The sequence below is a fragment of the Lytechinus variegatus genome, chromosome 2 (assembly GCF_018143015.1).
Source record: "Lytechinus variegatus isolate NC3 chromosome 2, Lvar_3.0, whole genome shotgun sequence".
NCBI classification, from domain to species: Eukaryota; Metazoa; Echinodermata; class Echinoidea; order Temnopleuroida; family Toxopneustidae; genus Lytechinus; species Lytechinus variegatus.
Window position 1 is genome coordinate 59,131,868 of NC_054741.1, and position 23,534 is coordinate 59,155,401.

Sequence of the window (23,534 nt, forward strand, 5' to 3'; positions counted from 1 at the left end):
TCACATAACTATCAGTTTAAAATATATGGGAATCGTCATTGTCATTGAGCGTATAAACCAACAATTCTTCCATAATAAAATGTCTACTTTAATAACATTTAATTACTTCATCTTTATATCATTACTTCATGTTTAGTTGGTTTCTCCTTGGTTTGATTTCACAAAGTTTTCATTTATGAAATATGATTTACTATACAATACAACAAAGCATTTAATATTCTTTGCACTTTAGTGTTCACTACTCCAACATTAATCATAAGCAAAATAATTACTGAATTTCTGTTTTCTTTGAAAACACTAAGTTTTGCTTTTAATTACAATAATTAATTATACCAATAAAATAGTGAACTTACAGTTCTTTGGAACAGTCGTGCCTGGTGAGATGAGGGCAGATGTGGTGGCTTTACCTGGCCTGTGCTGCCTGGATCCAGCCTGCCAACGATGGGGATTAAGACTCCGCTGTGCCTGCACTACACAGCCTGCAACATACACCCAAAGTAATGGCCTACGAGAACCACACCCTCACACTCCGAGTTAAGACCAAATGTGGAAGGGTCTTCCTCTCCCGAGAATCAAACGATTTCTGATTTGCTTTTACTCAAACACCACTCCATCTTGACTCTCACAAAGACAAAGTCATTAACATTCTCAATATTCCTCTGCTTTACTCTTCCACGCTGAACATATCCAATTAAAACTACTTAACTATCCAAGCTTTAATTTCACCTATTCAAAACTCCCATCTCAAACATTCTCAACAATCTTTTCCTCTCATACATAAAAACAAACATCTATAGAATTTTAGAGACCCATTGAACTTAACAAAATATATCAAGTTAAATGACCCAATGCTCATGACCTAAGATTGTCAAGAAGTCAAAGTAAAATTCTAATCCTTACACCCCAGCGGGTTTGATCACTTACTTAAAGATACAGTTGATTGACTCTGGGACTTTGACAAGAGTCAACCACCCAAATTCCTTTTATTATATACAAGCTGAATGGTTACTAGGGGTTAACACTAAATAGACTTACAGTCACATTGTGACAGTATGTTACATTGCATAAGAAACATTTTTATCATGCATGTAACTTTATGAAACATAATTTGCCCAGGCCTACGTCCTCATTGTTCCTGGTGCTCGCATTGTTTGTTTAACGAGACATATAATCCTGTTGTACTAAAACATCCAGTTTTCAAGTCAATATAAACCAAATATATTTCCTATCACTTGAATTATCATTGTTTTATGTAGTGACTTATGTTTCTTTTTCATGACTGAAAAAGTGATTACCCCATGTTACGGTCTTCGTATATATGAAAGATTTCCTGTCCGTGATTACGTTCGCATTAGTGGATTGGTGAAATGTCTGCTCTTCATGAATACCTAAAAACAGTCCTTAAAATGTCCCTTCATCTGATCTGAATATAAAAATTTTTAAGCTCGCTCTTCGCGCTCGCATCATTTGGTTAATGAAATACATATGGTCCTAGTTAATTCCTACACAGAAACCCCACTTCAGGTCTGAATTGTCTGAATTTTCAGCTCGCGCTTCGCGCTCGCGATATATGATTAGTGAGACGCGTATGATAATCATGATTGTAATGACTACAAAAAGTGTTTCATGTGTTCAGATGTAATTCTAATAAAATCAGCAAGCGCTTGGCACTCGCATCAGATGTCTATGGTTAGATATGCATACTCTTAATGGATTCCTGAAATACATTCCTTAAAATCTCGCTGTTTGGGGTCAAAATATAAGAAAACTTCAACTCGCGCTTCGCGCTCGCATTGTTTAGCGAGACAGGTACCTATCATGATTACACAAATTTGATTATAATGTCCCTTTTTAGGTGTGAATATAAAAAAAAAATTCAGCTCTCGCTTTGCGCTCGGATTATTTGATTAGTGAGATACATATCTATTTAATGACATTGTCCTTTAATAAAATGTCTCTATTGGGTCAGTATAACTGGCAACTGAGCGCGCTCACTCAGTGATTCAAAAATTTTGCCGGTGCCCCCCTCCAATACCGTGACCCACGGTACGCCACTGTTGACATATCAATGACAATTCCTATGCATATCTAAAAAGATGATTGAAAAAAAAGCCAAAATATTTCAGTCATCCCCCCATCAACACGGATTTACGCCAGTGGAGATATACATAACACCAATTAAAATGCAAGCGTGCAGCGATTTCTTATACCATTTAACAATCAGACCCAGGGTGACCAGACGTCCCGTATTTCCCGGGATTGTCCCGTATTTTGCTTCTTTGTCCCGGCGTCCCGACAAACCCTTCCCGGGACGCCTATTTGTCCCGTATTTCAGAATATTGAACAAAATGTATTTAAACTGACGAATTTTTATCAAAATAACCAACACTGCAACAGATGACGAAGCAGAGACAATAAAATCTATAGATCTAAATAAACTTTTGCAAGTTCTGCTGTTATTTTCTTGCTATTGCTAAATTTGTATGACTATATTATGGGTTCTCAGATTACTGATTTGGAGATGTAATCTCGGAGGAACAAGTTATTGAGTTTTCATAACTAGATCTAGTTGTTTCAGCTTTCGTTTTGAGTCTTGTTAAAATGATGCAGCTATGTTTCATCCAATTTTAAGTAAAAAAATCACTTTGAAATTTTATTCATTTCTAAAACATTTTTTTATTCTAACAATATATTTGAAAAACACCAAATATCATGATTTTTGTTAGATGATTGGATTTTTTGCTTGATGTTTGAACTTTTTTCCTCACCTTTCTTTCTTTTCTATCCTTTCTTTTCTATCCTTCTTTCTTCGTCCTTCCTGCTTGCCCGTTTTTGTTCCATCTATCTTTATTTCATATTTGTCTTTCCTGATCCTTTCTCTCTCTCTCTCTCTCTGTTCATTTTTCTTTGTATCCTCCTTTTTCTTACCCGACTTCTTTAACAAATATCCCTTTTTTTCTCCCCATCCCTTCCTCTCCTTTTTCTTTTAATTCTTTCTCTTCTTCCATTATGTTTTCATTCCCTCCTCACCTCAATTCTTCCTCCCTCTCTTTCCTCCTTTCTTTCATTCTTCATTTTACTATTCTAATTTTTTCCCTTATTCTTTCTCTCCCTCCCTCCCTTAATTCCTTCTTTCCTTTCCTCTTCCCTTACTGCTTTCCTTCTTTCTTTCAAAGAATGAAGGAAACATTTTTCTTTCCTTCATTCTTTTATTCTTCCTCCTTTTTCTTACTCTTTTTCTTCCTCTCCTTTATGTTATCTTTCACATATTGTATTCTTCTTCCATTCCTTTGTTTTTCTTTCCTTCTGTATTCAATTCAAAGAATGCGGAAACATTTTTCTCTCTTTTATTCTTTCTTTCATCCTTTTATTCTCACTTTCTTTTTTCCCCTTCATTTTCCCTTACTTTTGTCTTTCTTTCTTCTCAATTCATCTCTTTTCTTTCGCCTTCATTCTTTCGTTCACCCTACCTTCCAGTTCTTCATAATTTTTCACAGGTGTAACACGTGTAGCCCTATTTCATCTTTTTGTCGATTGTCCCTTATTTCATTTTGTGAAATATGGTCACCCTGATCAGACCTGAATAGGGATATTTTGAGAACTTTATAGAATACACGAAAATAATTGGTACCTGACAAATCAAAATTTCCGAGCGCGCAGCGCGAGCAGAATATATTAATATTCAGACCAGAAAACTGACATTTTACAAAGCACTTTTTAAAAATCAATTTGTAAATCAAACATAATAATGAAAGTTCGATTTCTGAGCTGATTTATGTTTTGTATATTGACTTCAAAACTCGATGTTTTAAGCTCCATATTGTGCAAGATATGTAAATCACCTAAAGGCAATGCGAGAACGAAGTGCGAGCGATTCCCCCCCAAGTTTCCCCCTCATCTTATTTCTTTCACTCGTCTTCCTCCCCTTATTTTTCCTCTTCTTTTTTCTCCTCTCTTTTCCTTTCTTTTCTTCAACTTTCTTTCTTTCCCCTAAAAAAAATCTCCGGCAATAAAGGGGGGGGGGGGTCCTGGATGCGCCTTTGCGGTGCCACTGACGACCATAATAAAAAACAACATTGGAGCGTGTTGCCGATTTAACTCATTTATTTGACCATAGGCGGATCCAGCTTTTGGCGAAAGGGGGTGCGCACTGCCGGGCGAAAGGGGGTGCGCACTGCCGGGCGGCGCACATATTTTGCACTTCACCGGCGCCATAAAAGAAAATGTTGAAAAAGGGATAAAGTCCGACCCTGTCAAATATTTTTTTAAAAAAGAACAAGATTATATCCAACAAAAAGATTATTGCAAATCGAAGCGGGAATTCTTTTTGAGGTTCAGAACTGAAAACGGGACATTCTATTCACCTATTTAATCATGAAAAGTATGGAGTTTTGCTACAGAAATTATGCGAGCGCGAAGCGCGAGCTGAAAATTTTTATATTCCAATCTGAAAAGTGGACAATTTGAGCACGATTTTAAATAAAGAACGAGTTGTGTAGCTCAATCTCGCTTGCTGATTTCTGCGTAACATTACCATCTTATTGTATTTTTGCACATGCGGAATTATTGGGGAAGGGCAAAACGATATGTTTGCCCCCAATATTTTCATTGGTGGGGCGATCGCCCCCCCCCCCGGATCGGCGCCTCTGCTTATACAATGATACTACATCATGAATCATTTGGAATACATCACCAATCCAGGTTTATATATCATCATTCAAATTTCATGTACATGATGTATAGGCCTATCTACAGAATTTGGTATTTATATATATATTGTGATGCTTTTCACTAAATCTAATGCAATTTGTAATGGGTAATTATTTGATGAAACTGGATATAATGATTATGACCTGAATTCAGAAGGAGATCCTTCAAGACAGACCTTTGGAAATAGTTCTCCAGTTTTACAGGTATCGTTATCTTTGTTTTAAACTTCTTCCAGAGTGATCAGATAAAAAACTTTTAACTTCATGGAAGATGAAAATAAATCAAAATTTATGGCGTAAATATTTAAACGTTAAAACAAAGGTATTGACAAACTGTATACAATGAAAATCATATTTAGTGGTTAAAGGTCTAACGAATATACGTCTGGTTGCGTAATTATACACTCCCGGTATAAGCAACGGGTTTTAGCTGTTTTGGACTAAAATATCGAATCATCTTTATAAAACATAGTAGCTGTCTTACACTAAAGGCCAAAGAGGTTAGGTGACTGACTTTTTCTTACTAAAGCATTGCAAAATAATATCAAAATTAAAGGATTTGCTCTACACTTTTGAATGATTCTGGGATTTTTTGAATAACAAATTAAAGATTTCATGACATCTGTGGGCAACTGTAACGAACAAGTCCACTCTGCAAGGGCATGCGATACGCTTTGTTATTCGTTATGACCATTCAACAATAAAATGTATAACTAGGTGCCGCTGATCATTCTTGACCGGCGTCGATCTAGATTTGGTTGGCAATAGGCCCTTCTTCGTTATTCTACCGGCGCCTATTTATTGGAATCAGGGCCGCTGATCATTCTTGACCGGCGCCGATTTAAATTTAGGTGGCGCCGGTTAAGACAAAGCGGAAGCGCCGATTTGTCTTGACCGGCGCCGATTTAAACAAGTAGTGCTGATTATTTTTACCAACGTCACGTAAGATTCAGGCAGCGGCAATTCATTATCGACTGGCGCCGATTTAGAAACAGGAGGCGCCGATTATTCTTGACTGGCGCCGATTTTTAATCAGGTGGTGCTGATTATTCTTGACCAGCCCCAATTTAGATATAGGTGGCGCTGATTATCCTTAATCGGCGCCGGTTAAGAACTTAGGCAGCGCCGATTTATAACCAGATGGCGCCGATTATTCTTCTCCAGCGTCGATTTAGATTTAGGTGGCGCTAATTATCCTTGATCGGCCGCCGGTTAAGACTCTGGCAGTGCCGATTGTTCTTGACTGGCGCCGATTTATAACCAAATAGCGCTGATTATTCTTGTCCGGCGCCGATTTAGATTAAGGTGGCGCTGATTATTCTTGATTGGCTCCAGTTATATGTAGGCAGGGCACTGCTACCGGCAAAGTTGTTGGGAAAAAGGTAGTTAAAAGAAAAGATAAGGAAGATGATATGATTGCGCTTTGCTGGATAGTCTTTCCTTTTCTGTTGCTAATGTTATATCAGTGTATAATTTTTTTTAAGCGGCGCCTTTTCTTTTCTTTCCTTTATTTTTTTCAAGCGGCGCCTTTTCTTTCTTTTACTTTTTATTTTATTTTGAGCGGCGCCTTTGGCGCCGCTCAAATATTAGGGGGGGGGGCGCGCGCACCCTGCGCACCCCCCCTGGATCCGCCGATGTTGACCGTCTGTGCCGCTGAAAACTGCCTCCTTTTTATCATATTTTCCCCCTCTATTTTGTTTTGTTATGTTTCTGTATTGCTTGTTAGTCTTAACTTGTTTGTTAAATTTACTCATGTATAGTATTGGTTACACTTCGTAATTCCGAAGCTTCGTAATTCCGAAGGTTCGTAATTCCGAAACACGTAAATTGCCTATACCTCGATGTTCGTTAATCCGAAAACGAAAAAGGGTTCGTTAATCCGAACATTTGTGGCGTTATTCCGACGGTTCGTTATTCCGAAGGTTCGATAATCCGAAAACGAAATAAGGTTCGTTGTTCCGAAGGTTCGATAATCCGAAAACGAAATAAGGTTCGTTGTTCCGAAGGTTTGTTAATCCGAAAACGAAATAAGGTTCGTTGTTCCGAAGGTTCGTTAATCCGAAAACGAAATAAGGTTCGTTGTTCCGAAGGTTCGTTAATCCGAAAACGAAATAAGGTTCGTTTTTCCGAAGGTTCGATAATCCGAAAACGAAATAAGGTTCGTTGTTCCGAAGGTTCGTTAATCCGAAAACGAAATAAGGTTCGTTGTTCCGAAGGTTCGTTAATCCGAAAACGAAATAAGGTTCGTTGTTCCGAAGGTTCGTTAATCCGAAAACGAAATAAGGTTCGTTTTTCCGAAGGTTCGTTAATCCGAAAACGAAATAAGGTTCGTTAATCCGAAAAATGAAAACCGGGAAAGCAGAGGCAGAGTCAAGGGGGAGGGGGGGGGGGGGGCGGGGGACACTGTTGCCGTTCAATTGTTATGAGGATGGAAAGGCAAGGGCGGCCGAACGAATTTTCGTTGGGGGGTAAAGCCAAAAAATGAAACTCATACGTCAAAATGGACACTTTGGTGATATTTCCCCTTAAAATTATCATCTGTTTGGAGTCATTGTGTTTGATAGTGATTAAGTAGAGAAAAACCTTTTTTGAAGTGATTTCTTATTATGGCAAAACGTATATTTAGGCTTTATTTTTCGGGAGAGAGTGTAATGAGCGAGCGGCTTGGTAAAACAAATTCAAAGGTGAAGTTGTAAAACGTTTTTTGGGGTCAATTATTCTTAAAATGGCATAATTTCGAGGTGTTGCGAGCGTGAATCACAAGCTAAAACTTTAGGGTATTTCAATAAAAAATGAAAATAAGTTTTTAAAAATCCCAGCAGATTTCTGCTGTCATTAAAAAGATGTGCATCTAACTAAAAAATTAACACGAGCACAAAACGCAGCTTAAACATACTGACCAGAAAAGGAACCTGTTAAAGAAAGAATTTAGTGACCTCTTTAGGATGCATATTTCACCAATCGAATGAGAGTGCGAAGCGCAAGCTGAAAATTTGCAATATTCCAGCCTGAAAACTTAACTTGTATACTTTAAAAAGAGTATTTTATTTCGAAAAAAAAACACGAAAAACGGCATATTTATTTTTGAAAAAGGAACTTTCCCATTTCGGAAAATATTAATTTCCCTGTTTTTTATTTCATTTTTGGGGTGCAAGTGCCCCATGCCTCCCTCCCGGCGGATCAAACTTTCGTCAAATGGGGGGGGGGATATTTTTTTCAGCCACATTTTCCTCGATCGGCAGCTTGAAGTTGATTCTTGTTTGTTTCTTTGAAAGGGTAGTCCTAACAGTCAATAATTAGCTTTATGCTTATAAAATAAAGTAAATATGTTATAACATGATAAACCCTTTTTAAATAATGCGAGCGCGAGCTATATATTTTTTTTAATACGATGGGCAATATGTTTGTGATCTTCAAAACGAGATGCCTATGTAACTAAATTTAGATAATAACTGCGAGCAAGATCGCAAACAGAAATTTTAAATATATAAGCTCTGACCTGATCTAAAGGGGACATTTAAAGAACTTCTTGCAGTTAGCCATGAAGATGATGCGTGTTTCAACCAGAGAATTGTTTATTGAGGAACTCATTCTATTCCTGGTTACAAAAAAAAAATAAAATGTCCAGTTTTCAATTGCTCAGATAAAATCGAAATTAGCCTATGCTTGATCAGGGCGCCTATTCTTAATGAAATACATGCTTTGGGCCTCAACACATGCATGTATCATCGATCGTCACTGCATAATATCGTGTAATCTTGTAATGACAACACCGTTTTTGTTACAAAAATGAATAATTTTTCATTTTCGGAAATACGAACCTTATTCAATTTTCGGATTAACGAACCTTATTTCGTTTTCGGATTAACGAACCTTATTTCGTTTTCGGATTAACGAACCTTATTTCGTTTTCGGATTAACGAACCTTCGGAATTACGAACCTTATTTCGTTTTCGGATTAACGAACCTTCGGAATTACGAACCTTCGGAAATACGAACCTTCGGAATAACCGAACCTTCGGAATTACGAAGCTTCGGAATTACGAATGTATGCGATTATATTCGTCTATATGTTTTTGATCAAGTCAAAATGATATTGAAACAGTTATATTCGTATTATGTTACTCGAAAAATAATGATATTGTATTTTATGTTGAATGAATTCTATAAAACAATTTAAAATAAAACAAAATTCCAATTAATTCTATTGAATTCCATACGTAGCTAGTTTATTATGATTTCACATAATAATCAATAAAATTTACATGCAATTAACACATGCATTGTGCTTAACTTTGATTTAATTATCTGATTTAATTATCTGTTCAGCAATTTCTATCCTTTCATTTTCAGAAAAGCGAACCTCATTTCATTTCGGACTAAAGAACCTTCGGAAAAACGAACCTTATTTCATTTTCGGACTCGAACCATCGGATTAATGAATGTAACCCGATCAAGTCTATGAAACTTAAAATCAATGTATAAGTTTGCAAAGAAGTATACATGTTAAAGTAAAGAAAACACCACTCGGCATGATACTAGTGAGTATGAGGGGGGGGGGGGTAGCATCTATATCCGGTGCCAGGTAAAAATGGCAGAGGTAATAATGGCAGAGGTAAAAATGGCAAAGGTAAAAATGGCAGAGGTAAAAATGGCAGAGGTAAAAATGGCAGAGGTAAAAATGGCAGAGGTAAAAATGGCAGAGGTAATAATGGCAGAGGTAAAAATGGCAGATGTAAAAATGGCAGAGGTAAAAATGGCAGAGGTAAAATGGCAGAGGTAAAAATGGCAGAGGTAATAATGGCAGAGGTAATAATGAGGTAAAGATGATAAAGATAGGTTACATCATAATAATATCATCCATGACCGGACTTTTGTCGACGAAATGGGTTATAAAAACTGATGAAATATTATGTTTATTTTTTGTCATTAAAAGATCTATACTCTGTCATTTATATGACTAAACTCAAGCATTTTCTTTCCAAAATGATTTCAGTTAGTGACTGTATGATGGAAGGATCTTAAGCTCGTAAGCAGAACAACGCTTTACATACAAACCCAACGATTTTTTAAATGTAAACACCAATGTGTGCAGCCACTAACCCTCTGAAACGAACAAGTTCGGGTCTACTTCGAACTACTTTCATAATTTAACCTGGATAAAAAAAAATAACTGAACATTCTTTAATAAAAGTATTTTTTTTTATTTCCACATCATGATGGATCATGATGAATAGATATTGATGTAACTGGCGGATCCATGGGGCACTGCTGGCCCGTGCCCCCCTTGAGACGTACAATTAGAATCTTAGCAAATATGCTAACTCATGTGTGCCCCCTTTTTAAAGCGAGACCCTTTTCTGCTTGCTAATTATCTTTGTGGACGAGTTAGTAGGCGAAAAACTTTTTTGCGTGTCATTTTTCAAGAAAATGTGCCCCCCTTGGAAAATCCTGGATCTGCCCCTGATTAATGTGATATGTTAAATGTAAATGATACAATTATTGTTCAGTTTTTAGAGCAATACCTCTATGCAGCTAGTCCAAGTGGATGCAGGTTCCCAAAGGGTTTGACGTCATATATGGGAAGCTGCCCCATGACATTTTATGCACTATAAAATGGTTCATAATTGTTTTAAAAAATATTTCAGGAGCGTCAGTGAAATTATTTGTCTCTTGATATATACTGAAGATAAAAAAAACATTTGGGTTTTTTTCTAGAAAATTAAATTTCATTTATATATTCTATACACCAAATATGGGAAAGCTGCTCGCAAATGACGTCATCATTAAAATATAAAAGTATAGCTTTTTAAATCTTCGATTGATTTCCTAAAACCCTCACCAATATCATTTTTTTGTTTGTTGCTATTCTACAACGACTTTTAACTGAGGTTAAACTTCCCCTGTAATGAATTAAGTACAATTGCGATCAAGAGTGTGCTTCAAATTTGAATATTAATACAGCGACTTGAGATGAGAAGGCCGTCCATGAGAGTCCAGAAAAAATAAGATATTTCAGCCAAAAGATTATCAATTTGGTGTAGACGATCTATCTATGATTTAAAAAATGTCACCCTTTCCATTATTTTTATTTTCTTAGAACCTTTCTTAGTTAATCTATGTAGGGCTTACATGCGGGGACTTTTTGATTTTTTTTTACCTTTTTACCCTTTTTACCTATACCATTATGACCTCTGCCATTATTACCTCTGCCATTTTTACCTTTGCCATTTTTACCTCTGCCATTTTTACCTTTGCCATTTTTACCTCTGCCATTTTTACCTCTGCCATTTTTACCTCTGCCATTATTTCCTCTGCCATTATTACCTCTGCCATTTTTTACCTCTGCCATTATTACCTCTGCCATTTTTACCTCTGTCATTTTTACCTCTGCCATTATTACCTCTGCCATTTTTACCTCTGCCATTTTTACCTCTGCCATTATTACCTCTGCCATTTTTACACCGAGCCCTATATCCAGCTATCTGCAGCATATACATGTAGAGACAATTTGATATGCGCCATTACAAGGATAGTATGTTGTTGTCATTATTGCTGTGTTGAAATAAATATTGATAAAATCAAAGGTCTTTTGGAATTCTCACAAGAATTGACTGTCTTATTCCGAAGGTTCATTATTCCGATGGTTCGTTATTCCGAAGGTTCATTATTCCAAAGGTTCGTAGTTCCGAAGGTTCGTTATTCCGAAGGTTCGTTAGTCCAAAAATGAAATAAGGTTCTTAGTCTGAAAATGAAATAACTGAGGTTCGTATTTCCGAAAATGAAAGGATAGATATCACTGAACAGATAATTCAATCAAAGTTAATGCATGTCTTAATTGCATGTAAATATTTACTAAGTATTATGTAAAATCATAATAAACTAGCTACGTATGTAAAAAAAAAAAACATGTAGAATTAAAATATATTCGCCGTTTTTTCTAGATACGCCGCTGTCTCTCCGCATTTTCATCTTGGAAATTACTAACATTTCTCATTTTGATAAAGAATACTCTTAAATAGCATTTTTAGTCCAAAGTGAACTAGGATTCCATAATTATGATACATTTCTGATCTGGGAGACATTCCGTAGGCTATAAATGACTAAGACTTTCATCGATGTGAACGGAGATAAAATATAAAAATTTACCCAAAATTTTTATTTGAGCAAAATTATTTAATTCAAACACCTTTGCATCATGATCCGTCAGTTACAGATATATTAAAATTGATAACGTTTAACGCAGGGGCGGATTCAGCTTCCGCCAATAAGGGGGGGGGGGGATTTTTTTCACCCATATTTTCCCGATCGGCCCCTCGACATGTCGTATCGTGTACAATTAATAAAAAAGTTGTGAGCGAGCGAAGCAAGCGAGCAAAAGTTTTTACAAAAATCCAAGTTCGTGATAGATTTTTACATAATATTTGGAAAATGATATATCTCACCCTTATCTCTTTTCTTTTATACTTATTTTCTTGGTCGTGAAATATTTTGGGGGGAGGGGGGGGGGGGCAAAACGCCCATGTCCTTAAAAGTCATTTCTCAGCTTTATTCTGATAAACAGCATAAATTTGTAATAATCTCACAAGCCCTATTTGAATAGTGTGAGCGCAAAGTGCGAGCTAAAAAAAATGAAACCTTTGGAATAACGAATGTAACCCGACAAAATATGTCGCCATCATGTCAAGTCCATTAAATTTAAAATCAATGTATAAGTTTGCAAAGAAGTATACATGTAAAAGTAAATAAAACACAACTCGGCATGATACCAGTGCCGAGAATGAGGGGATGGCTGCCCGGGGTAGCTGTATGAAAATTAGGGCGTATCCATATCCAGCTATATGCAGCATATACAGTCATGTAGAGACAATTATATATGCGCCATTACAAGGATAGAATGTTGTTATCATTATTGCTGTGTTATAATAAATATTGATAAAATCAAAGGTCTTTTGGAATGCTAATAAGAATAGATATTATTTGTACACGATGATAATGATCAGTTTACCACTATCCTTAAGAGAACCCAGGCCATTAATATTCAGTGCACATTAAACGATATCAACTTTAAAGGGATAGTCCAGGCTAAAAATATTTATATCTTAATAAATAGAGTAAAATTCACTGAGCAAAATGCTGAAAATTTCATCAAAATCGGATAACAAAAAAAAGTTATTGAAGTTATTTAGCAATATTTTGTGAAAACAGTGATCATCAATATTCATTAGGTTGGCTGATGATGTCACATCCCCACTTTCCGTTTTTTATGTTATTACATAAAGTCATGTTTTTTCATTATTTCATACTTGTGTGAATAATATGTCTCCCTTATTTTTTTCTTTCAATCTTTATTGATCAAAAAAATAAATCACAGTACAAATCAAACAAATCAACAAGCTATTTACATGATTAAAGAGAGCAGCACTTACATACATGTAGGTATATACTTGTCAAGACAGATACATAAATCAAATTAGATATCAAATCTACACTTTTTAAAATGTACAGGTAATTTACCATTCTTCTTCGCCAAAACATATTCAATATCCTTAATACCTTTGATACGACCTTTGAATTCCACAATATTTGGGGTTTTGTTATTAAATTTACAAAAGTGAACATAGTATTTGAAAGCAAGGAAAATGAATGTTAGAAAATTATCACCTTGAATACCAAAAATCTTTACAAAGGGGGAAAGAATAATATTCGAATGTTGTTTTTTGTTTTTTATCGATAAAAGATTGTCCCATACAATGTTAACCACCGGACAATCACAAAATATATGTACAATTGTTTCAAGGTCTGTTTTACAGAATGAACAATTTGGGGAATCTTTTCTCTTGATTTTAAATAAAAATGCATTTAGGGCGATTGTCTTATGAAACACCTTGAAATAAAATGATCTGAGGCGGCTATCAATAGTACTCTTAAAATTCAGCAAATGTATTTTCTCCCAGTCTACTTTGTCGTTAGGAGGGCATGACTCTTCCCAAAAGGAAATACAATTATCTGGGAGACATTGATCGAAAAATATCGAGTATGCATAACTCCTAACTTTCCTTTTCTCTAATAATTTATCTACAACTTCGGAATGGATATCTAAATCTGGATTATTATGCCAATCTAGCCATGGACCAGGAATATTTTGTAATAAAAAAATTATATTTTCTTCTATCTTTTGCTGAAATTTCAAAGTCGAGAACTAATTCCTTAAATAACTCGTAACCTGGATGGGGTGGATTAAAGAGATCACTTATAAAAACTATGCCCTTATTAAACCAATTTTCATAAATGAAAAATTGTTTTGATTTGGATCTGACGTTTCTATTAAACCAAATACAATGTGAATAACCCAAGTACAAACAATCATAACCGAACTCTTTTCTGGAAGCTTTATCTCTAAACAAGTACCAGGTCCGGATTGAGTCTGCAAGTAGGGAACAATTTAAATTATTCAAAATTTGTTCAGGTGCATGGGCCTTCCACAAGATGTATCTCATTGCATTAAATTTGTCTAAAAAGGAAACTTCAATTAATTTCCATCCACTATTGTAATTATCATTTAACAAAAATTTTACCCAAATCATTTTCTGAGCCAATGAAAATGTATAGGGATCAACCATCTTGAGCCCACAGGCAGAAAAGTCATTACAAAAATATATTTCCTCTTTACTCTGTCCTTACCTCCACTCCAAATAAATCTGTTAAATAAAGTATTTAGAACTTTAAAAAATTTGCTTTAAGTTTTAATAACACAGATTTTTCCAACAAAAGACAAATTTCATGAGCGCCAACAATTCAATATATTCTCTATCTGCCTCAGTTTAGGAACATAGTTAAGACTATACAGTGAATTAAAATTCAACGAGAATTGAATACCCAATGTTTTGAAAGAATTACCTCTTCATGTTAGACCTCTTTCAGCAAATGGGAAATCTAGACAACCCTTTTTCCTTCCTATCAAGATAGCTTCTGACTTAGAAAAGTTAAGCCTACACCCTGAACTACTAGCAAATTTATCAAGCACTTGAAATAAAATATTAAAAGATTCCAAGAAACCGTCCAAAAAACAAGTTGAATCATCCGCCATTAATGAAATTTTCACTTCTTCATTTTGGATTGGAATACCTTAGATAGTGTCATTTTGTCTCACAGCTAAAGCCATTGTTTCAATTACAAGTAAAAAAAGATAGGGGGAAATTGGGCACTCTTGGAATATGCCTCTTTCCATACTAATTACCTTAGTTAAAAATCCATTATTCATAACATAACTTTTCCTCTCGCAATAAATGGTTTTTACCCACTTAATAAATTTTGTTCCCTTACTAAAGGGATTCAAAACTTCTAGTAAAAAATCGTGGTTTACACTGTCAAATGCTTTCTGTATATCAAGGAGTAAAATAGCTCCAGGAATATTATTTGCCTCAGTATATTCAATCAAATCTAAAATCAACCTAATATTAAAACCAATATTTCTTCCTTTTAGAAAACCAGACTGATCTTGGTGAATTAAGGGGTTTAAACATATTTTCAAGCGGTTCGCAAGAGTCTTGGTAAAAATTTTGTAGTCAACAGTTAAAAGCGAAATTGGTCTATAGTTTTTCAAATAATTAACATCTTTATCCTTCTTTGGAATCAACGTTATTACCCCATTTCTTTGAGAATTCGACATCATGCCACTCTCCATTGAATAATTAAATGAATTTAAAAGTAAGTCACAAATATCAGGCCAAAATGTCATATAAAATTCTATTGGCAATCCATCAAAACCAGGAGATTTGTTACGTTTCATTGACTTTATGGTTTCATAAACTTCCCCATTAGAAATTGGTTGTTAATATGTCTCCCTTATAATGAAATAAGTTGCAGCAATAAATATCTAATGCACTAAATCAGTTGTCAATCCAATTTTTCTAGTTTTTAAAAGATTTTTTTTAAGTAAACCTAATTTCATATGATAAAATACCAAAGAAAAAGTGGGATCTGACATCATCAGCCTACCTGATGGATATTCATGACAACTGTTTTCACAAACTATTGCTAAACTTTAAAATTCAATAACTTTGTTATCCAATTTTGGATAAAATGACGAAATTTTCGGCATTTTGCTCAATGAAGTCTACTCTATTTATTAAGCTATAAATACTTTCAGCCCGAACCATCCGTTTAATATACATGTATCTGCAACTGACGGATCATAATGCAAAGGTGACTGAATTCAATAATTTTTCTCAAATCAAAAACCTGTGCAAATTTTTATTCACATCGATGTCTTAGCCATTTAGCCTACGGAATGTCTCCCGAAGTCACAGTGAGGCGCAATTCCAAAGATGGAAAAAGTATTGCAAAATTATGTATGAAATAAAAAAAATGATTAGTAATTTACAGAAGGATTGGCTTGTTATACCCAGCGAAAATAAGTTGATTTGTGAAAATTATACAAACAATTAAATGAATAATTGGGAATAATAAAAATTATCTTATTAAAGAAACATTGATATACAGATTATGATCATTCGAATTCCGTACTTTTATGGTGAGCTCAATAAAGTGATGTTAAGCTTAATATTCAAGCAATGCATATAGTTTAAATGTGGTAGCTTTATAAAAATTTATCAAATTTTGATAACATTTTCACTTTTCTGCTTACTTTATAGGCCTAATCACAGCAAAATTTCAGTTATTAGAAAGTGAAAATTAATTTACATGTAAGAACGTATATTCCGAAAAGACGAAAAGATAACAAATCACAAAGGAAGTACGTTGTGCCTTTCTTTTAAAGAAAATGTTAAACTATATATACATGCATAATAATATACATTTTTACTGTTTTTCTACTTATCATTAACATTATTATAATTTCTTAGAATAAACATCACTGGAGCTTTATTTCAGATGGGTATATACCTGTTCAATTAAGGCTAAAGAATGAATAAATCTAGAAATAAACGACGTACCGTTCGTTTGTTCCTTTCAAAATCGTGTGTGTGTGTTTAATGGAGGGGTGGCAGTTACTTCCTCCTACTTCATAGAGGCAGAGGCCGCGGAAGGGTTTTGAAAGGGGAGGGGGCTAACCATGCCAAAAATCATAATCAAATTAATGGTCATTTTTACGTTTTTTTGTACACAGTTTTGAGGTAAAGTACGGTAGCTGAACCCCCTGCTTTCCCCCCTCCCCCCCGTTTCTGCGGCCTCTGAGAGGTGCGCTCCAGAGACGAAAGAATTGTTTTTCCTTCTCATGATTTTTTTTTATTCTTTAGAATTCAGTCATGACTGAGGAATTAAAAGACACGATCGTTCAGAGTCTGGAGTGTCCCGTTTGTCTGACTACCTTTACTGATCCAAAGATCCTGTCTTGTTCCCACACCTACTGCAAGGTCTGTCTGGAAAAGCTCTTGGAGTGCCATGGTGACGATCAGATAATCCGATGCCCTGTCTGCAGAGCCGATACCCAGGTCCCAAATCAGGATGTCAGCCAACTACCAGCAAGCCTAGCTTTGAGGAATCTTACAGATGACGTGAAAAATCAACATCAGATTTGCACGAATTGTGATTCCGAGGATAAGCCCAAAGCTGTTGTCTACTGCCGAGACTGTGGCAACTATCTATGTACTACTTGCCACAATATGCACTCTCAGTGGAAAAACTTTGTCGATCATGAGACCATAGCCATGAGTGAGATCTCATCAGGAAAGGTGTCAATACGTAGATACCGGAAATGCAGGAAACATCCAAAAGAAGACGAAGAATGTTTCTGTTCTAATTGTAAGAGATTCACATGCTTCAGGTGTGTTGTTATGGAACATAAAGATCAAGGACACCAGGTCATCGAGTCAGCTGTTTATGAAAGTCATCACACGAAGACCATCGACGAGCTTAAATCAAAGGTGGAGAAGAAACAATCTAGCTTTCAGAATTACATCGATCTCATCGATAAAGAGCAGAAGTGTGTGGATGATGCTATGAAGCATTGTACAGATGACATGAACAAAGCATATGATGAAGCGGTTCGGCAGTTGACAGAAAAAAGAGAAATCCTACTTGGGGAAATCAAGGGAACGACTGAAAGAGTAGAGGAAGCCCTAGGAGAAATGAAGAAATCAGCTAAGCAGCGCATCAATCAGTTGACGACCATTGCTGAGATGGTAACCAATAGGGGAAATGCACCAGTGGACATGGATACTTTGGCTGTGTATGACACTTTATGTGAAGACCTACAAGAGGCCTTAAATCAGGAAAATCCTGATTATGAGCAACCGAATAAAACATGCGGGAAGGCGAAAAGATCAATTTTTGAGAGAAATGTTGGAAAGGACGAGCTAGGTCTTGGAAAGATTGTTAATGAGATTTTAAAGAGCATTGCTTTGCCTTCTAAAGATAGCATGAATGCCATGGTAAACACACCAGATGGTAGGATGGCAGTAGGATGTGGGATAGCACGTGGCGTGAACATCTTCTCTTTTGATGGTCATCTCCAGCAGACAGTCCTCAAGGATGTTAAGATTAGTGCATTGGGTTTCCTCTCTGATGGTCGATGTGTTGTAATTGATTCATCAAACACTTTAGCACTGTACACACCAGAGTTCATGAAGTTGGATGTGATGTTTGAGACTCTGAATCACGATGAAGGTGGAGTTTCTGACCTCACTGTTGATAGTGATGATCTGATCTATGTTAGCTACAGGAAACCCAAGAAGATCCTGGTGTTCTCATCAGCAGGTGGGAAGGCAATCAAGGAGATACCATGCCACGGATATGTACCTGGGCAAATCACTTCTTACAATGATTCACTAATCATTATTACAGGTAATACTGTACGATTGATTGACAAAGAAGGTGATGTAAAACATACATTATCCAAAGGAAGTAATACTTACCCATACGCTGCAGTGTCTCAAAGCAATACAATCCTGATAGCCCAGGTGAACCACGATGAAGGTTTGGTGAGCATCGATGAGTACAATGACGAGCTGAAGCACGTTCGGAACCTCGTTAATGAGTACAAGATTGAGAAGCCTACGAGAAAGTGGTATTATCTCCAGCAGTACCGATCAGGAGAGATCGCCTTCTGCACTCCTGATAACCTCTATATTATTATGATCACATAAAAATCGTGGATGAAACCGAAAAAAATACGTCGTATAATAATATTGTATACAGCGTTAAAAATTGACTTTCTAGATGACATAAATTTCTTCATATAGTTCTTCAACTTTCCTAGAAAAAAATCCAAAATTATAAGTAACCGGCACTTTCGCTGTGTCTTTATTTTACGATGCGGTCTTAAGGTGATCAGAAATGAATAGAATGTGGATATAAACTTTGACATAATAGTTAAAAGTATTCCAAGACATTGCAAAATTATTCAATTTTCAGATGTCTCGGTATTTTCTTATCCAATCCCGATCAAATTGAATTTATCCAACTGATTTGTGGAAAATGTTATAAATAAAATGAATCAAGAAATTGTATCATGTATTCATTTACTTGTAGCAGTTATACTCATATAAAAAACACAAATATTTGATCTTGCATTTGCCTGCATATAGTTACATAAGTGGACTATGCATTCTCCACACCTAAAATAGTATGTACATTATGTAAGACAATAGAATTTTATCAAAACCAGAAATGAAATAACGAAGTTATGGCTTTTCAAATTTTTCATGTTTTTATCACTTTCTGGAAATTAATCTGTAAAGAAAATTGTCTTTTAAAAAATGAAAGTTAGTCCATACTCTTATAAGCAATGAAACAATTAACAATTCATATTAAAAAAAAGAAAGTGAGAACATCAGCTTACTTGCTGTATCATGACTTGGCATGCATAAATGATGAAAGTAAAATTTCAAATTCTATCAACCATGTTAACTTTTTTATTTTTCATGAGGTTTTGAAGTAAATGTTCAGTGACTTGTTTGCTCAATTGAGGCCATTAAATTCATGTTATCATCAGCCTGAGCCTTAAAATAGTTGAAAGATAAAGGAATCATTGAACTTTGATTTATTATCGGTACATATGTTTACTTGTATCCTTTGATATACATGAAAATTGTAGAATCTTGACTTGTTAGAAAGACTAAATTAATTCATCATCTTTTGTAGATAACTCTCTCTTGTCTCTAATTTCATTTATATGGCTGCTTTTTGCCAAATCACATTACTTGATATAAATACATCAACAAGAAAACTTATACTAACATGAAAAGAGAATGGAAGATTATAAATGTATATATATATATATATAATTTTTTATTGAACTTTTAAAAATTGATAAAATGTGTGTCATGTTGTTTACGATGCTACATTTATTTAGTGAATAACAATACTGCAGAGGTGAATGGATTCTATTGCTGTTTTAAATAGAAATCAAAATGAGTGTTTTAGAGTACTGCATTTATCTTTAAAATATTTGTATCACTTTCTAGAAATTAATTAGTTAAGAATATTGTCTTGTTAAAAAAAAATGAAAATTAGAGTAACTCATGCACCTGAAAATTTGATTACTCAAAAGAAATTTAAGTATGCATTTGTGTCATTTACTGAACATTCCTAAGTATTCCTACTAGTTTTCTTTCCCCTGCCCCCCCCTCTCTCTCTATCACTTTGTCTCTTTCTCTCTTCCATCTTTCAATAAGATCTAGATATACCTTGCACACTACATAATTATGTAAATGCTATTTGCGTAGTCAGAAACATAAGTCTAATTCTTTGAGAAGATACATAATAAAGGTCATGATGATTATTATACGAGAATTTCGCTCTCGTCTTTTGTTAGTTCAAGAGTTAAATAACTAATAAGGGTGACGGAGAGAGAAAGAGAGAAAGAGAGAAAGAAAGAAAGAGAAAGAAAGAAAGAAAGAAAGAAAAGAAAGAAAGGAGAAATAAATAAATAAATAAAGAAGGGGGGTATATAGAAAGCAAGAGGGTGGGACATGATAGAGAGAGAGAGGGAGGGAGGGGATAGAGAGAAAAATTGGATTAAGAAACACGAGTTGAGAGGCGGGGGGGGGGGGTTAAAAAAGGGGTTCCTCTTTGGAAAGAAATCAACTAGAAAGAACTCTTAGGTATTGATCAAACAATGTTAGATATTTCACTATCAAACAGAATTAGTAGCTAAAAGTTTTCAATCAGTGAAAATGATATAAATTTTAAATAAAAATGCAACAGAATTCTCATTAAAATCATACTTTTTATCAAATATAATTCATTTGTCCCCCCCCCAGAATTGCAGTTTGGAATAAACACAAAGGACCAGATTGTACATTTGAAAAGTCTTGAATATTACTTTCAAGTTGTAGTGGAGTCGGACAACTTTCCAATTCAATCAAGATTTATAATTACTAAGATAAAAATACTGTCCAAAGACACCATGTCTTTGAGTGATGATGTGAGTAAATGTAAAATTAATATTCAATTATTAAGATACTCTTTATCGACATCGACTAAGCAATTTTATCGCACTTTTTGAATATAAATAAATCCCAAACCTCCAAGGTGTCTACTCGCTTTAATCAACTTTACAACATCGATAGGCAACAGACTTTCAAATTGTTTACTCTTCCATTGCGAATAACTATTGACACCAGACTTCGAATCACACACTATAACATTTTAAATAACTTAATACATACAAATGAATGGCGCACAGAAATAGGAAAGAAAACCAATGCATTATGCTCTTTTTGCAATGCGACACCCGAGACATTAGTTGCTTTTTGCATTCCTTTCATTTCGTTTTCGGATTAACGAACCTTCGGCATTACGAACCTCGCTTTGTTTTCGGACTAAAGAACCTTCGGAATTACGAACCTCATTTCGTTTTCGGATTAACGAACCTTCGGCATTACGAACCTCGCTTTGTTTTCGGGCTAACGAACCTTCGGAATTACGAACCTCATTTTGTTTTCAGACTTACGAACCTTCGGAATGACGAACCTTCGGAATATCCGAACCTTCGGAATAACGAACCTTAGGAATTACGAATGTATGCGACCTATTTCAAGCTGCCTCTCGTTATCTTCCTATGCCGAAAATACGAAAGTTTTAATTTTAAAAATCATTAGAGTGTTTGTTTCTGGTTGGAGGGGGGGGGGGGGCATTTTATCGTATGATCCTCAGTCTTCGGATCTGTATAAAGGCCTACGTGAGAAGCTATGATCTGCTACTGTATAGCTATCCGATCGTATACCGAATATCATCCCTTCTTCCATTAAAGAGGCATCTACATCCTCTGCATTCAAAAGTCACCTTAAAACTTATTTGTAATAAGCGATTCTATGATTGAGACAGTCTACAAATAGCTTTAATCCTCTCTCTGATATACGCTATACAAGCATCGTATTATTATTATTATTATTATTGAAGTGTTTCATAGGGTTTGAAGGACGTTTTATCCCACAAGTCCTATTTCTATTCAACAGCTACCTTAGAAATGATGTTTTTTCAGCCAAACAAAATCGTGGAAAGTTGTAAAGACAAAATGTTGATGAATTGCTATCATACGATGAAGGTTTAGTTTCTTTCATTATAACCATTTGCTCTTTTTTTAATTCCAAAGGGGTGTTGCAAGAAACTTGCGATCAATTGCAAGTCTATTTTCAGTCCCTAAATCGATCAAGTTTTTAGATTGAAAACAAATTTGCGATTGATGTCTAATCTGCTTCTTGAAACAAGCAGTGTAATCTGACTTGCTACAGTTAAGATTGATTTATCAAGTGTAAAATGACAACAGAATATTTACAATTGATTGCAAAAATTTTCTTGCAACACCCCCAAGTCTCATTTGAAACAAAGTCATGAGGTTATGTGAAAAATTTATATCTAAAGCCATGCGATCGTATAGAGGCACAGAATACCACCATCGTCATGGTTATTGGTATTATAATTATTTGATATTTCAATGTTTTGTATATGTGTAGTCTAACTTAGATACACACAGTACTCGATAAATAACTGAGCATGACTGAATTCGTTGGTGTTACAATCAAGACTGACTTTATTTCTACTAGTCCACTATATATATTATACACTGTACATAACATGATATTCTCTGTGGGGCAGGATGATATTGATAAGGAAGTATAAACCAGATGGAGAGAACAAGGAGTTGTTCATGATGTGGTTAATAGGGTATGGTCAATGTTTACATAACAAGTCTGGAGGATGGAGACAGGGATGAAGGTGATCCTGTGAACGGAGGTATAACAGCAGTTGAGATAATGAAGCATGAGGGTGTAGATGAATAACATGATAGAATGACAGAATGAGAGGATGACTTGATGAAGAATGAAATGTGTGTGTATGAACACAATATCCCTCCCTTGTTTGGAATGAAACTTGTATCATGGTTGTATCATCATAAGATCCTCACTATGCGATCACTGGATCTCAGTTCACAAAAGTATAAACTCATAATCATCATTATCATAAATGAATCTTTCTTTAACCTGTATATTTCATATATGAATTTCTGCTTGTTATCCTTGCAGCTATCAAATTTTCAAACATGCATAGCATTTGCCAATCTACTTGAATAAATCACATGAGAACTTTTGGTGTTTTTTTTTGTTCCGTATTGTACCTCTGGGGTTTCAGAAGTAATTTGTTAATACAACGATTTAGCTCAACAAATTTTACCTTTCTTTTTTCCTTTTTTTTTTACAAAGCGATATACATATCGAACATAAAACCTGGGGGTCAACTTTATGAAATAAAGCCTCTCATCCAGCGTATCATAGAAAACCATTAATATAATATAAACAAAACATCAAAAGATCTACTAATACACAAATTTCCAAGAAATATGCGGATAGATTAGAAAAA

At 35.1% G+C, this 23,534-nt stretch overlaps 1 protein-coding gene across 1 annotated transcript; it reads left to right on the plus strand.

Moving 5' to 3' along the window:
* The first annotated feature begins 16,973 nt into the window (after nucleotides 1-16,973).
* LOC121409537 (tripartite motif-containing protein 2-like) lies at nucleotides 16,974-19,282 on the plus strand. Its single transcript, XM_041601453.1, has one exon. The coding sequence runs from the start codon at nucleotides 16,979-16,981 to the stop codon at nucleotides 18,815-18,817; it is 1,839 nt and encodes a 612-aa protein (XP_041457387.1). The 5' UTR covers nucleotides 16,974-16,978; the 3' UTR covers nucleotides 18,818-19,282.
* The last annotated feature ends 4,252 nt before the right edge of the window (nucleotides 19,283-23,534 follow it).